Here is a 16606-nt window from a genome sequence, read left to right on the forward strand (position 1 = left end):
GAGTGGACGTGGGAGAGGATGTTTCCATCAGTGGGAGAGTCCGGGATCCGAGGGCACAGCCTCAGAATGAGGGACGTCCCTTTAGAACTGAGATGAGGAATTTCTTCAGCCACAGACGGCTGTGGAGGCCAAGTTATTGGGTGTACTTAAAGCGGAGGATTCATTAGGATGTTACCGGGACTGCAGGGCTTGAGTTATAGGGAAAGGCCGGACAGGCTGGGACTGTTCTCCCTGGAGCAAAGGAGGGGTGATATGAAGGAGGTTTATAAAATCATGAGGAGCTTCGATAAGGTGGACGGTCACAAGACTTTTCCCCAGGGTAGGGGAGTCTAAAACTAGAGGGCACAGGTTTAAGGTGAGAGGGGAGAGATTTAAAGGGGACCTGAGGGGCAACTTTTCACCAGAGGATGTCCGTATATGGAACGAGCTGCCAGAGGAAGTGGGTGAGGCAGGGACATTAACAACATTTAAAAGGCACTTGGACAGGTCCACGGATGGGAAAGGTTTAGAGGGAAATGGGCCAAATGCGGGCAAATGGGACTGGCTTAGACGGGAATCTTGGTCGGCATGGACCAGTTGGGCAGAAGGGCCTGTTTCCGTGCTGTGTGACTCTGTGACTGCTCAGTTTGAATTGTGTCACGTGTAATCCTGTGCAGGTTGGACTGCTGTACGAGGAAGGGGTGAGGAAGGCTCTTAGCAGCGATTCCAGCAAGAGAACATTCTCCGTCTACAGCAGCTCCCGTCAACAGGCGCGCTACAACCCCAAGCTACACCCCCAGGTAGGCAGGGTGTGGGGAGGGTCAAGGGGAAATCCCTGCTGGCTGCTTCTCTCCGGAACGGGAACAGGGCAAACACTTGTCCCGAGGCTCCACCACCCCTTGGTTTCGGTCCTCGCCTGTACTTCGCCTGTGTTGTCTGAGCAAACCACACGGTGTGCGGTACAGACCACCCAGCCTGCGTTAAGCAGCCTACGGGGTGTCCGCCTGTTCCTCTTAACCTGCTGGGAGCCAGGCAGACCAACAGCACAGTCTGTCATGTTGAGCATTGGAGCTGGTGGACGGCCCTGGTTGTAAATGGCCCAGGACACAGGAAATGGGAGCACGGGGAGTCCATTCAGTTCCCTGAGCCTGCAGTGCATGTCAGTAAAAATCCCCCACCTCAGCTCCATGGTCGCCTCGATCCCCCCCACTCCCACACACCCTGAAATCCACCCATCTCTGTTTCGAATAAAGCAGCAAACAACCTGCTGCAGGAACTCAGCGAGTCGAGCGGCATCTGTTGGGGGGGTGGTGGGGGGAGAGGAACTGTCGACGTTTTGGACGAGACCCTGCTCCTGGACTGAGAGGGGAGATGGCCGGTAGAAAGGGGAGAGGTGGACTGCGGAGGGATGTAAGCTGACAGGGAGGAGGGGCCAAGGAAGGGAGGGGAGTTGGGAGACGGTGGCAGATGGGTGATAGATGGAGCCAGACAGAGAAGAAATGGAGTGAGGGGAGGGCAGGGTGGAGGTTGGAGACAGCTGCTGGCGGGAGAGAAGCAGGACCACGCAGTGCTGTCGGAGCTGGGCTCTGATACTAACGGAGGTGAGAAGCGGAACAATTAGGAGAGAGGTGCACGGCAGTTGGAACCAGAGCCGGGAGGAGAGCTGCGTATGTGGTGGGTGGATGGAGCCAGCGGGGAGGGGGGCATAGATGGGTGATGGGGACGGGGTGTGAGGGAAAGGGGACAAGAATAGGAGAAGGATCGGAAGGTGAGAGAGAGGGGCGTGACACTCGGCAGAGGGGAGGGTTTCCAGATACCACCTGGAGGTGTTGCTCCAGATTTCAGCACCTGCCGGTTCTCTGTTTCCAATGAGCCATTAACCCACAAGGTCAACAGCCTCCCGCCATCGCGACAGACTCCTTCCCACAGCCTTTGGTACAAACCTCTCACCGAGCCGTCGCAGTGACGGCTGAGAGCTGCTCTGTGCTCGCCCTGCTTCAGGGAAGGTTACAGTGTAGGAGGCCATTCACAGTCAAAGTGGAGTTTACTGTCAGATGCACAAGTCCGTGTGTGCACAGGGGCAGTGAAAACTTACTTTCAGCAGCATCACAGGCACAGAGCACCAGATAAGCAGCATTCACAAGAGAAACATAAATTATACACAATTTTTTACAAGAAAGAACACGATTAGAACAAAAAATGTCCACTTTGGTATAGGGTGATCAAAGCAGTCCCAGAGTTGCTGTACTGAGGCAGTGATCAGGGTTGTGCCGGTTGGTTCAAGAACCGAATGGTTGAAGGGAAGTCGCTGTTCCTGAACCTGGTGGTGTGGGGACTTCAGGCTTCTGTACCTCCTGCCCGACGGGAGCTGCGAGAAGATGGCACGGCCTGGATGGTGGGGATCTTGGACGATGGATGTTGCCTCCTTGAGGCAGTACCTCCTGTAGATACTCCTGATGGTGGGGAGGGATGTGCCCGTGATGTATTGGACTGAGTCCACTACTCCCTGCAGCTTCTGATGTTCCTGCCCGTTCAAATTGCCGTCCCAGACCGTGATGCAGCCAGTCAGGACACTTCCAACAGCACATCTGTAGAAGTTTGTCGGAGTGTTCGGTGATGAGCCAAACCTCCTTAACCTCCTGAGGAAGTACAGACACTGGCGCGCCTTCCTTGTGATTGCATCAGGCCCGATATGTTAACGCCCAGGGATTTAAAGCTGCTGACTCAGCCCATTGTAGCTTTGGTCCGAGCTGGATCACTCCTTCATTCATTCACATCACTGATCCTGCCGTTGTTGCTGGTTTCACTGCCCAGGGTTAACTTTCTGTTCGTTCTTTGTCTCTGCAGTGCTCCCATGGATACCAACCTCCTGAGTAACATCCAGAAGCTCTTCTCTGAGAGGATAGACATCTTCAGCCCGGTCGAGTTAACAAGGTGAGCTGACTCTGCTCTCCTTTCCCTCTCTCTCTCAGTGGACTTTGGGTGTTGGCCGGCAGGGACTCGCTGGGCTGAAGGGCCTCTTTCCGTGGGCTATATCTCTGTCACTCTCGCGTGTCCGACTCTCTTGGCTCGAGCTCCAAGACCTGGGCAGCGCTGGGGGAGTGCCGCACTGCCTGAGGAGCCGACAGACTGAAGCCTGGTCTGCTGCTGAGAAGATGCATGGGGCTTCTCCCCGTCCTTCTGGGCCAGTGTTCCCTCCCCAGCCCCAGTCACTGCACAGCTGATCCAGTTTCCGTGTACGGGAGCTTGCTGTGTGCACATTGGGCCCCCAGCAGTGGGTCTGGAGCACTTTGGGGCATCTTGAGGCTGTGAAAGGCGTTGATCTACCCCTTCCCCTGTTGTCCAGGGGCATCCCAGACCAGCCTTGTGGCTGCCCTGTGTGAGCAGAACCTCGTCCGTCCCACCTCTGGGGAACCGCTGACCACCGTCACTCGATGCCCCTCCCCGTCGCCACCTGCAATGTCCTGCTCCCCCAGCACCACTCGGAAGCTGGGTGTCCATGCCCTAGCCTAATGGGAAGCCGGGGGCTGTGCCCCAGCCAATGGGAAGCCGGGGGGGCCGTGCCCCAGCCAGATCAAGGCACCCCAACACCCGTATCACCAGCTGATTCACTGTCCCCGTTTACCTCGGACAGCACAGAGGGTAGTGCTGCTGCCCTCACGGCCCCAGAGACCCGGGTTCAATCCTGACCTCCGGCGCTGTCCGTGTGGAGTTTGCACGTTCTCCCTGTGACCGCGTGGGATTCCCTCCGGGTGCTCCGGTTCCCTCCCACATCCTGTCCCCTCCCACTTCCTAACAGCGTGTGTGTTAATTGGCTGCTATAAACTGTCCCCCTGGTGTGTGGATGGGGAGGGTAGAAACTGTGGGGGACTGATGGCCTCAGAAGTTGTACCACAGCCTCCCTGCCCTTGTGGGTGTAGCCCTGGTAACGGTGCCGCTCTCTGCCAGGTCTCTGTGCTGACGGGCATCATCAAGATCAGCCTGAAGACCTTCCTGGAGTGCGTGAGGCTGCGCACGTTCGGCCGCTACGGGCTGCAGCAGATCCAGGTGGACTGCCAGTACCTGCAGCTCTACCTGTGGCGCTTCGCCTCCGACGAGAACCTGGTGCACTTCCTGCTGGACGAGATCGTGGGCAGCACCGCGCACCGCTGCCTGGACCCTGTCACCATGGAGCAGAGTGTCATCGAGGTCATCTGTGAGAGGGGCTGACCCCCGTCCTGCTGAGGAGCTGGCGGTTCCCCTCCGCGGGCTTGGGGTTTGGTCCGTTCACTGCTCTGTTCCCCCCCCCATCCCCACCTGCTCATCAAACAGGAACGGGGGGGTGGCGTGGGGAGGCCATTCATTCCCTCCAGCCGGACCCTGCCCTTCAATGTCGCAGCTGATTCTATAACTCCATCCCACTCCCTCGTCGGATCCCCCAACCTGTGGTGTCTGTGTGCTTTATCCCAAGGTCTGGCCTCCATGGCAAAACTGGTGCACTCCTCACTGAATCTGTGATCTTAAAAGGGGTCACTTGTCATGTTAACCTGCTGATGTTGGACTCTGCATGCTTTCGTCCTCACCACCAGAGATCGGGGCCTCTGTAACACTACTGTCTGTTTATAAAGTATAATTTGTTAAAGCTTGATCATGGCTCCCATCCCCATCCCAAATGCCCCTTCCCCTGTGATGGGACTCCCCCACCCCCCTGGATCTATCAGGAATTTCGATGAGATCATTTCGAAAACCCAGGGAGACTGCACTCATTTCCACTCCCCCCCCGGCCACCTCTCCCCCTCTTCCCACAGGAATTGTCCTCTTGTGATGTGCCAGTAACCTGCCCCCACCTTCACTTGAGCCTCTTGTTCCCTTGAAGAGGGTCCTTCTCCCTTCCCCCTCTGTCCCGGCGGGGGTACACAGGTGTATTTCTGACAGTCCGCTGTGAGTTCAACTGGACCCTGTAGAGTGATACCACCATACTGTAAATACCAGACTGTAGATGTTAATTTACGTGTATATACTTGGTGGGAAAATAAATCTGCATTGTCACAATTTGATGATTTTTTTTTTGCATTCATTCTTGTGATCTGGGTCATAGTCCGTACAGCATTGAAACAGGCCCTTCAGCCCAACTTGTCCATCCCGAACATGGTGCCCACCAGGCTAGTCCCCATCTGCCCACGTTTGGCCCATATCCCTCTAAACCCCTCCTACCTATGTCTTTATCCAAATGTCTTCTTGTACCTGCCTCAACCACTTCCTCTGGCAGCTCGTTCCACACACCCACCACCCTCTGTGTGAAGAAGTTGCCCCTCAGGTCCCTTTTAAACCTCTCCTCTCTCACCTTAAACCTGTGCCCTCTAGTTTTTAGTTCCCCTTCCTTAGGAAAGAGATTGTGTGCATTCACCCTATTGATGCCCCTCATGATCTTATACAACTCTATAAGGTCACCCCTCAGTCTCCTACACTCCAAGGAAGTGGTCCCAGCCTGCCTGACCTCTCCCTATAACTCAGGCCCTTGAGTCCTGGCAGCATCTTTACACACTTTGCAGTCCGTGTGGGGAAGGGGCTCCCACAGTGCTGTTGGGGAGGGAGCTCCAGGGCTTAGACCCAGTGATGGTGAAGGAACAGTGAGATATTTCCCAGTCAGGGTGGGGTGTGACTGGGAGGGGAACCTGCAGGTGGTGGTGTTCCCCTGCACCCACTGCCCTTGTCCTTGGTGGGAGAGGTGGTGGGTTTGGGAGGTGCTGTCGGAGTAGCCTGGGCGAGTAACCACGGGGCGTTGTGTAGACGGTGCACCCTGCAGCCACTGTGTGCCGATGGTGGAGGGAGGGGGTGTTGGGGGGGGGGGGGTGGATGGGGTGCCGATTGAGCGGGCTGCTTTGTCCTGGATGGTGTTGAGCTCCTCGAGAGTTGTTGGCGCCGCCCTCACCCAGGCCAGTGGGGAGCTGAATCATGAAAATTTAATCCTTTTGTCTCAAACTCTGCTCTCTGGATGTCATCTGTAAAGAACCAAATGATCCAAAATTTACTGTGTGGTGGGGGGGGGGTGGTGGTAGGGTAGGGTAGGGAGCGGTCTCTCCTGCTTCAAGTGGTTCTTAACTTGCCACAGCTGACAATGTAGGTTCTGAATCCGCTCACCCTCCCCACCCGGGACATGCTCTCTTCTCGTTACTACCATTGGGGAGGAGGTACAGGAGCCTGAAGACCCACACTCAACGATTCAGGACCCTCGGCCATCAGATCTCTGAACGATCCATGAACACCACCTCGTTATTCCTCTTTTGCACTATTTTATTAATGTAAATCCTAGTAGTTTTATATCTCTGCACTGTGGCTGCCGGGCCGCAAAGCAACACGTTTCACCTCCCAGGAGTCAGTGATGATAAACTTGATTCTGACAAGGTAAGGGAATAATTTGGTAATACTTTGGGGTTCAGAAGGGGAGTGTTTGGGGGTTCAGGGGGATGTGGAATTTGGGGAGGTTGTGGGGATCTGGGGGTTCAGTGGGGGAGGGTCTGGGGGTACGCAGGGGGGTACAGAGGGGGGTTCGGTGGGGGAGGATCTGGGGGTTCAGTGGGGGAGGTCTGGGGGGTTCAGTGGGGGTGTTGGGGTACAGTGGGGGTACGCAGGGGGTACAGAGGGGGGTTCGGTGGGGGAGGGTCTGAGGGGTACAGGGGGTTCACTGGGGGTACAGAGGGGGGGTTCAGAGGGGGAGGGTCTGGGGGTAACTGGGGTTCACAGATCCATGAGGTGATTGGAGGAGGAGGTCCTGTGTTTCCGGGCACTGATTGGTGGACGGAACAACGTTTGTCCTCCGCTAATTGGCTGTTGGCCTGTCGCCTTGTCGCGCTTCTCGCGTGTGATTGGCGGACGGGGAATGGTTTACACTGGGGCGGGCAGTGCGCAGGCGCAGCCGGGCAGGAGGGCGGGGCACCGGGACCGGGAGCGTCTCCCCTGGAACAGCCGGTGAGGCGGCCCGAGGGCAGGCAGATGGTCTCCCCGTCAGCGTCCGTCTCCCTCCCCCCCCGTCGCGCCCCGTCTCCCCCCCAGTCCCGTCTCCATCCCCCCCCCCCGTCCCGTCCCCGTCTCCCCCCCCAGTCCCGTCTCCATCCCCCCCACGTCCCCGCCCCGTCTCCCCCCCCGTCCCGCCCCGTCCTCCCCCCCCGTCCCGCCCCCGTCTCCCCCCCCGTCCCGCCCCCGTCTCCCACCCCGTCCCGTCCCCCTCCCACCCCGTCCCGCCCCGTCTCCCCCCCCGTCCCGCCCCGTCTCCCACCCCGTCCCCCTCCCACCCCGTCCCCCCTCCCACCCCGTCCCGTCTCCCTCCCACCCCGTCCCGTCTCCCTCCCACCCCGTCCCGTCTCCCTCCCCCCCCGTCCCGTCTCCTCCCCTCTCCCCCCCCGTCCCGTCTCCCTCTCCCCCCCGCCCCGTCTCCCTCTCCCCCCGCCCCGTCCCCCCCCCCCCCCCCCCCCCCCCCCCCCCCCCCGTCTCCCCCCCCCGCCCCCCCCCGCCCCGTCTCCCCCCCCCCGCCCCCGTCTCCCAGTCCCTCCCCCGTCCCGTCCCCTCCGCCCCCTCCTCCCTCCCCCTCCTCCTCCCCTCACTACCCCCTTCCCTCCCCCTCCTCGGTCCTCCCTCCCCCCACCCCCCCCACCCCCCCCACCCCCCAACCTCTCCCCCCACTCCCCCCACCCCCCCTCCCCTCCCACTCCCCCACCCCCCCCTCCCCTCCCACTCCTCCCACTCCTCCCACTCACCCCACCCCTCTCCCTCTCCCCTCTCCCCTCTCCCCTCTCCCCTCTCCCCTCTCCCCCTCTCCCCTCTCCCCTCTCCCCTCTCCCCTCTCCCCTCTCCCCTCTCCCCTTTCCCTTGTTTCCATCATTGGTGTTCTGGGGGCGGGGCCGGGGGCGTCAGCGGGCCGTTCATTGGCTGATGTTGCAGTTTAAAGGGCTGCCTCTCAGCCAATCGGAGTTCTCGGACCTGCCCTGTCAGAACAGCTGGGGTCTCTGGCCCGAGTCGGGGGCACGGGAAGATCCCAGGGGAAGGTCCTGAGGTCAAACCTGACCTGGCAGAGACGGGGGGAGGTAAAACCCCAGGCTGACTCTGGGGGAGACCTGTGCTGTTGGAGCCAACGTCTGTCACACTGGACATTCTCCAGACCCTGGGGCACATCTGGGAGACTTCTGTGTGGCTTTGAGCCAATATTCATCTCCCGTCCAACATCTTTCAAACAGTTGACCTGGTTGTTTGTGGGAGCTTGCTGTGCACTGGTTGGCACTGTTGTGACATTTGTGTTCGAGCCACTAGGGTCAAAGCAATACAGCACGGAACAGGCCCTTCGGCCCAACTTGTCTATGCCGAACCTGGTGTCCATTTGCCCGCATTTGGTCCGTGTCTCTCTAAACCTTTCCCATCTATGGACCTGTCCGAGTGTCTTTTAAATGTTGTTAACGTACCTGTCTCACCCACTTCTTCTGGCAGCTCGGTCCACACACTCACCACCCTCTGGGTGAAGGAGTTGCCCTTTAAATCCCTCCCCTCTCACCTTAAACCTGTGCCCTCTAGTTCTTGATTCCCCAACCCTGGGGAAAAGACTCTATCGATGCCCCTCATGATTTTATACACCTATATAAGGTCACCCCTCAGTCTCCTACGCTCCAAGGAATAAAGTCCCAGCCTGCCCAACCTCTCCCTCAGCCCCCCGGCAACACCCTTGTAAATCTCCTCTGCATTCATTCCAGTTATATCTTTCCTACAACAGGGTGACCAAAACTGAACACAACACTCCAAGTGCAGCCTCACCAATGTCCTGTACAACTGCAACGTAACCTCCCAACTCCTGTACTCACTCAGTGCCCGGACCGATGAAGGCCAGCGTGCCGAACGCCTTCTTCACCGCCCTGTCTACCTGTGACCCCACTTTCAGGGAACCATGTACTTGTATCCCTGGGTGCCTCTGATCTCCTTGGAGCAGAGGAGATTGTGAAGGAGTCCTGACGTAGGTGGATGTGAGCGGTGAAGGGCAACAGAGGCTGTCCCTGTTGGTGGGACAGGACTCAAGGTGCGAGTGAAATCACAGAGGTGGTGCAGAACTCTTCGAAGGCAGTCAGAGAGAGAATGGTTTGTAGGGCAGTGGGGGGGAGAAGGCCGGGAGCTTGTTAGCTGTTCAAACAGCAGACTCGATGGGCTGAATGGCCTCCACGTGGTGTAACAGTTTTGCGAAATCTTGAACTCCGCTATGAGATTGTTCCCCGCCGTTCGCAGGTGATGATCGGCGCTGTGCAGTCTTAGACAGGCTCCTGGAGGGGGAGCTGGCACTGGGCTGTGCCCGTCCTAACCGACGCCAGAGCGGCTCGCGTCCAGAGCGTGGACTCGCCGACGAGGACCGGGAGACGCAGTGACCGGTGGACGGCAACGGAGGATGGGGGACAAGTCCAAGATGCCCAGAACCACCGAGCTGGAGTTCGGAGGCCCCCTGGGTAAAGGATGGGGTACCTGGGGGTTGTGGAGGGAGGAGTGGGTCATCAAGATGGATTATCGTTGGTCGTAGAAACAGGCCCTTTGGCCCACCTCGTCCATGCTGACCCTGATGCCTCTCTAAACTAAGACGAGATTTCTTTATTAGTCACATGTACATCGAAACACACAGTGAAATGCATCTTTTGTGTAGACTGTTCTGGGGGCAGCCTTCAAGTGTCGCCACGCTTCCGGCACCAACATAGCGCGCCCACAACTTCCTAACCCGTACGTCTTTGGAATGTGGGAGGAAACCGGAGCACCCGGAGGAAACCCACGCAGACACGGGGAAAGCGTCCCATTTCCCTGCATTAGATCTGTATCCCTCGACCCCTTCCTACACGAGTACCTCTCCCAACGCCTCTTAAATGTAACTGTACCTGCCACTACCACCACCTCTGGCAGCTCGTTCCACACACCCACCGCCCTCTGTGTGGAAAAAACTTGCCCCTCAGGTCCCCTTTAAACTCTCCCCTCTCACTTTAAACCTGTGCCCTCTAGTTCTAGACTTCCCTGCCCTGAGAAAAAGATTCTGACACTCTATCCTATCGATGCCCCTCAATTTTATAAACCTGTATAAGGTCACCCCTCAGCCTCTGTCGCTCCAGGGAAGACAGCCCCACCCTATCCAACCTCTCCTTATAACCACAACCCTCTGTTCCAGGCAACACCCTGGTGAATCTCTTCTGCACCCTCTCCATTGCGACCACATCCCTCCTGTGGTGTGGTGACCAGAACCGTCCACCTGACCACAGCGTTGTGCAGCTGCAACATGACCTCCCAACTCTTAAGCTCAGTGCCTCAGCCGATGAAGGCAAGGGTGCTGAGTCCTGACTTCACCACCCTTTCTGCCGGTGTCCCCACTTTCAGGGAGCTCTGGGCTTGCACCACAAGGTGCATCAGTGCCCATCAAAACGTGGGCGAAGGTTGTGGTGGGAAAGGGGTGGATTGAGAGTTGGTGTTTAGTTGAAGCCTGAAGGCGACAGAATGAGTTGTAACTAATCCAAGACCTTGCGCTGGGATGTGGAAGGGGTGAGGGGGACGGGGATTCTGACTCAAAGTGGCAGCTTCGTTCTACATTCACCAAGGTTTCTCCAGCATTCACCAGGTGAATGGTTGGTATTGGTTTATTATTGTCACGTGTACCGAGGTACAGTGAAATACTCTGTTTGCGTGCCATCCGTACAGATCATTCCAGTACATCGCAGTAGTACGAAGGGAAAATGGGGAGCTGTGGACACAGCCCAGCACATCACGGACACCAGCCTCCCCTCCGCGGACTCCGTCTACACTTCCCGCTGCCTCGGTAAAGCAGCCAACATAATCAAAGACCCCTCCCACCCTGAACATTCTCTCTTCTCCCCCCTCCCATCGGGCAGAAGATACAGAAGCCTGAGAACACATACCACCAGGCTCAGGGACAGCTTCTATCCCACTGTTATCAGACTCTTGAATGGACTCTCGTACACTAAAGGTGGACTCTTGATCTCCCAATCTACCTTGTCGTGGTCCTTGCATCATATTGTCTGCCTGCACTGCACTTTCTCTGTAACTGTGACACTTTTTTCTGCATTTTATTATTGGTTTACCCTGTACTACCTTGGTGCACAGTGTAATGAAATGATCTGTATGGATGGCATGCAGAACAAGTTTTTCACTGTACCTCGGTACATGTGACGGTAATAAATCAGTTTACCAATTTAAATTTACCAATAACAGAATGCAGAGTAAAGTGTTACAGTTACAGAGAAAGTGCAGTGCAGGCAGACAATAAGGTACAAGGGCCACGACGAGGTAGATTGTGAGGTCAAGAGCCCATCTTTATGGTACAAGAGGTCCGTTCAGGAGTCTGATAACAGTGGGACGGAAGCTGTCCTTGTGGGTTGGGAGGGGCAGGGTTTACGGGAGGGGTGAGACATCTGATAATCCATCTGGCCAGCACAGTGGCACAGCAGGCAGTGCCGCTGTCTCACAGCCCTGGAGACCTGGGTTCGATCCCGACCTCCGGCGCTGTCTGTGTGGAGTTTGCATGTTCTCCCTGTGACTGTGGGTTTCCCCTGGGTGCTCCAGTTCCCTCCCACATCCTGACGCCGTGCAGGTTCAGTGGGTTAATCGGCCCCCAGTGTGTGTGGGTGAGGGGTAGAATCTGTGGGGAGTTGGTGGGTTAAATGGGGGGTGAATTGCTCAATGGGGTGAATTTTCTATGTCATACAATATAAAATAATCGGTGTGGTTCTCCTGTCCGCCCAGGTGCACTTGTACTGCCCGCACTGCTGCCCTGCACCGTCCTCTACCTGCTGCTTACCTGCCGCACCGAGGCAGCGAGTGTCCTGAACAACTCCCTGGTGCTGCCAGATCTGAGCCAGCTCTGGGACTCAGGTGCCCTGCTCCTCGTCCTCGCCTGGTTCAGTCTCCAGGCTCTGCTCTACCTTCTTCCTCTGGGTAAGGTAGGTCAGAGGGAGCGGAGTGGGGAATGGGGGAAGCACCTTGTCCTGCTAACGATCGCGGGCGTGGGGCCAGCCTAGGCGGGAATCTTGGCTGGCGTGGACCAGTTGGGCCATAGGGCGTGTTTCTGTGCTGTGACTCTATCCCGGTGACCCTTCACTCCCCCCCACCCCCCCCCCCCCCCTCACCTTGTTTTTCGGGAATCTCTCTCCCCCCACCTCAGAAGTATTCAGAGACTCTGCCTCCACCGCCCTTTGAGGAAGAGAATTCCAAAGACCCGTGAGAAAATAATATCAACTCAACCATCTTAAATGGGCGGTCACTTATTTTTAAACAGTGGCCACTGGTTCCAGATTCTCCAACAATCGGTAAATTGATTTATTATTGATACATGTACCGATAGAATGCGGAACATGGAACACTTCAGCACAGGAACAGGCCCTTCAGCTCACCACGTTGTACCCAACTAATTAAACTAGTAATTAAAGGCCTAACTGAACTAATTCCTTCTGCCGACACGTGGTCCACATCCCTCCAATCCCTGCACATCCATGTGTCTGTCTAACAGCCTCTTAAACCCTCGATCGTATCTGCCTCCACCCCCACCCCTGGCAGCCCGTTCCAGGCACCCACCACTCTCTGTGTGTAAAAAAAACTTGCCCCGCACATCTCCTTTAAACTTTCCCCCTCTCACCTTAAACCCTCCCCTGTCCGTTCTACGCCTGCTCCCGTTGACGGTGTTGCATCAGATCAAAGGACTTGCAGCAACTCAGCCCACACTTTCCTTGCTGCTGCTCTGACCCTTGACCCTTGCTGTTTTGTGTCCACAGGTCACGCAAGGCATGCCACTCCGAGATGGCACCAGACTCTCCTACCGGATTAATGGTACGTTTATGGATCATACACGCTTGTTCTGGACACCATGTTGGCTGTTCTGCAATGCTCTGTCACGTTCCCAGCTTAACCCTCTCTGGACTGTCACCTGAAACAAATCAGCAGGTTCATTGACTCGGTAGCAGTTCTGGTCGCCCTGTTAGAGGAAGGATGTGGCGGCTTTGGAGATGGTGCAGAAGAGGTTCACCAGGATGCTGCTTGGATTAGAGGGCGTGAGCTATAGGGAGAGGTTGGACAAATTAGGGTTGTTTTCTCTGGAGCGGTGGAGGCTGAGGGGAGACCTGATAGAGGTTTATAAGATTATAAGAGGCAGAGACAGAGTAAACAGTCGGTATCTTTTTTCATTTAATGTCTAATACTAGAGGACATGCATTTAAGGTGAGAGGGGGAAAGTTTAAATGAGATGTGCGGCCAAGTTTTTTTACACAGAGAGAGGTGGGTGCCTGGAACGGGCTGCCAGGGGTGGGGGTGGAGGCAGATACAATCGAGGGGTTTAAGAGGCTGTTAGACAGACAGGTGAATGTGCAGGGAATGGAGGGAGACGGACCGTGTGCAGGCGGAAGGGATTTGGTTTAATTCAGCATCGTGTTCAGCACAGACACAGTGGGCCGAAGGGCCTGTTCCTGTGCTGTACTGTTCTGTGTTCTATGCTTTTATTTCCTATTTACCTTGCTAATGGGATGAGGGGGTAGTTGACAGGGCCAAGTTTTTACAGCCCTTCACTAATTACCTTCGAATGGTGTTCTGGTCCATTGCAGAGGGCGGTTAAGAACCAATCACATTGGTGGACCTGGAGTCACATACAGACCCAGACCGGGTACAGACGGTCTGGAGTCACACATAGACCCAGACCGGGTACGGAAGGTCTGGAGTCACATATAGACCCAGACCGGGTACGGAAGGTCTGGAGTCACACATAGACCCAGACCGGGTACGGACGGTCTGGAGTCACACATAGACCCAGACCGGGTACGGACGGCAGATTTCACACCCCTGTGGGACATCAGAGAAACAGACAATTACCCAGTCCTGGTTATTTGTGTAGTTTTAGGTTGGAGACCATTTTACCAGAATCCGATTCAACCTGGAAGGCACGGTCATGGGCCTGAAACGTTAGCTCTGTCCCTCTCTCCACAGATGCTGCCTGACCCACTGAGAATTCCCAGTGCCCTCTTTTACTTTGGCTCAAAGTCAGTCTTGGGAAGTGTCTCGATGAGAGGAGAGTTGGGCGGAGAGTTTGCGGGAGGGAATTTCGAGAGCTCGGGGCCCGGGCAGCTGAAGGCACAGCCACCAACGGCAGAGTGACAGTCGTCAAGTCGAGTTGATTGTCAGATGCACGTGTGTGCACGGGGGCTGTGAAAACTTACTTGCAGCAGCATCACAGGTACAGGGCATCAGATACACAACATTCACAAGATAAACGTAAACATAAATTATACACAATTTTCACATGAAAGAACACAAGTGGAACAAAAAAAGTCAACTGCAGTGCAGAGGTCCCAGTGTTGCTGCACTGATGCGGTGATCAGGGACGTGCCGGTCGGTTCAAGGACCGAATGGTTGAAGGGAAGTCGCTGTTCCTGAACCTGGTGGTGTGGGGACTTCAGGCTTCTGTACCTCCTGCCCGATGGGAGCTGTGAGAAGACGGCACAGCCCGGATAGTGGGGATCTTTGACAATGGACGTTGCCTTCTTGAGGCAGCGCCTCCTGTAGATACTCCCGATGGTGGGGAGGGATGTGCCCGTGATGTATTGGGCAGAGTCCACTCCTCTCTGCAGCTCCTTACGTTCCAGGAATCAGATGATGGAGAGTGCTGATACCATGGAAACGGGGGATAAAAACATCTGCTGAGAGAGTCAAGCCCTTCCTGGTCAGACTTTTCAAGGCCCTCATTATTTTATACACGCCCCAATCATTTGGTATTGGCTTACTTTGGTCTTCATCTGATGTCGCCTCCCCCACCGAAGGGCAAGGTCTTGTGAGGAGAGAACTGGAACAAGTCGTTTTCTGGAGAGCTCTCCAGCTTGGCGTTGGTTTATTACTGTCGCATGTACCGAGATACAGTGAAAAGGTTTTGTCTGCGTGCCATCCGGACAGATCATTCCGTACATCAGTACATCGAGGGAGTACAAAGGAAAACAGAATGCAGAATGAAGTGTTACAGTTACAGAGAGAGTGCAGTGCAGGCAGACAATAAGGTGCAAGGGCCAGGATGAGGTAGATTGTGAGGTCAAGAGTTCATCTTTTATTCTACAAGGGGACCGTTCAATAGTCTTATAACAGCGGGATAGAAGCTGTCCTTGAGCCTGGTGGTACGTGCTTTCAGGCTTCTGTATCTTCTGCCCAATGGGAGGGGGCAGAAGAGAGAATGTCTGGGGTGGGTGGGGTCTTTGATTATGTTGGCTGCTTTACCGAGACAGCAGGAAGTGTAGACGGAGGCCGCAGAGGGGAGGCTGGTGTCCGTGATGCGCTGGGCTACGTCCAAAACCCTCTGCGGTTTCTTGCGGTCCCGGGGCAGAGCAGTTGCCATCCCAAGCCGGGATGCATCCGGATGGGATGCTTTCTGTGGCGCATCCGTAAAAAAAAATCAGTGAGTGTCAAAGGGGACATGCCGAATTTCTTTAGCGTTCAGAGGCACTGCTGAGCTTCCTTGGCCGTGGTGTCCGTGTGGTTGGACCAGGATGAATTGTCAGTGATGTTTACACTGAGGAAGCTCCGAACCATCACTCCTGCCCCACCCCATTGCCCAGCCCTGGGGCAGGAGTGGTGGAGGAGGTGAAGGTGAGGGCGCTGCACGGGTGCCTCTGTCCTGCTTCAGGTCTGCGCTGCGTGGGTGCCTCCAGTAACTCTGCACCTCCTTTGACCTTGCAGGTCTGCACGCCCTGGTGATCACTGCCCTCCTGGCTGTGGTGGGCGTCTCCTGTGGGCTACATCTGGGCTCCGTCTACGACCGCTGCGTGCATCTGGCCTCCGCAGCCACCCTGGCCTCATTCGGGCTGAGTGCCTTCCTCTACGCCCGCTCGCTGCGTGTGCCGGAGTCAGCCCTGGCGCCTGGTGGCAACTCCGGTCAGTTCTGCTACTCCTGGGGAGGGGGAGGAGGAGGGGGGGTGGGGGCGGCAATTTACAGTGGCTGATTAACCCACTGACCCCGCGCGTCGTTGGGACATGGGAGGGAACCGGAGCCCCTGGGGGAAACCCACACGGTCATGGGGAAAACGTGCAAACTCCACACACACACACCTGCACACCACCACCCCCCCACCACCCCCCAACCAGGCTTCTTCTCTGCTTGCCTTTCCTAGCATTTTTTTTCTACCTTTAGTTTCCTTTCTCTCCGTACCTTTGACCCCTCCTCCGGTGGATCTGCTCTCCCCTCCTACCCCGCATCTACCTATCAGCACCCTGTGCCCACCCCACCTCCCCTCTTCTGTCCACCTATCACTGCTCTGCTTTTCCCTCCTGTATATCGGGCTTCCCCTTTTCCTATCTTCAGTGCTGAAGAAGGGTCCTGACCTGAAACGTTGACCGCCTGCTTTTCCCCATGGATGCTGCCTGGCCTGCTGAGATCCTCCAGCAGCGTCTAGATTTCAGCATCTGCAGTCCTTTGTTCCTCTACCACTGTTTGCTCTGGGTTTGGGAATGGTGCCCAGTAGGAAGCAGATCCCTGTGGCTGTGATGCCCCCACCCCACCCCACCCCCCGCCCAATGCTCTCTGAGGCCGTTGCTAGTCTGTGGGTGTGTAGTGTTGGTGACCTCCCTGAACCATCTAGGGGCATCGATAAGGTGAATGCACACA

At 56.3% G+C, this 16606-nt stretch overlaps 2 protein-coding genes across 4 annotated transcripts in view; both read left to right on the forward strand.

Moving 5' to 3' along the window:
• Nucleotides 1–16606, forward strand: part of tm7sf2 (transmembrane 7 superfamily member 2) — a 59153-nt gene that overhangs the window by 30426 nt on the left and 12121 nt on the right. Inside the window, exons 1-5 of one of the 3 annotated variants that reach the window (XM_052044900.1) lie at nucleotides 6878–6927; nucleotides 9220–9434; nucleotides 11722–11918; nucleotides 12747–12801; nucleotides 15682–15876. In XM_052044900.1, coding sequence (XP_051900860.1) covers nucleotides 9377–9434; nucleotides 11722–11918; nucleotides 12747–12801; nucleotides 15682–15876 — 505 coding nt within the window. In that variant the 5' untranslated portion in view covers nucleotides 6878–6927; nucleotides 9220–9376. Of the gene's footprint in view, nucleotides 1–6877; nucleotides 6928–9219; nucleotides 9435–11721; nucleotides 11919–12746; nucleotides 12802–15681; nucleotides 15877–16606 lie in introns of those variants that run through there. The other 2 variants (XM_052044901.1, XM_052044903.1) reach the window with 2 other exon arrangements.
• mrpl49 (mitochondrial ribosomal protein L49) overlaps nucleotides 1–16606 on the forward strand; it is a 47431-nt gene that overhangs the window by 6984 nt on the left and 23841 nt on the right. The window lies entirely within an intron of this gene.

The sequence above is a fragment of the Pristis pectinata genome, chromosome 38 (assembly GCF_009764475.1).
Source record: "Pristis pectinata isolate sPriPec2 chromosome 38, sPriPec2.1.pri, whole genome shotgun sequence".
Taxonomy (NCBI): domain Eukaryota; kingdom Metazoa; phylum Chordata; class Chondrichthyes; order Rhinopristiformes; family Pristidae; genus Pristis; species Pristis pectinata.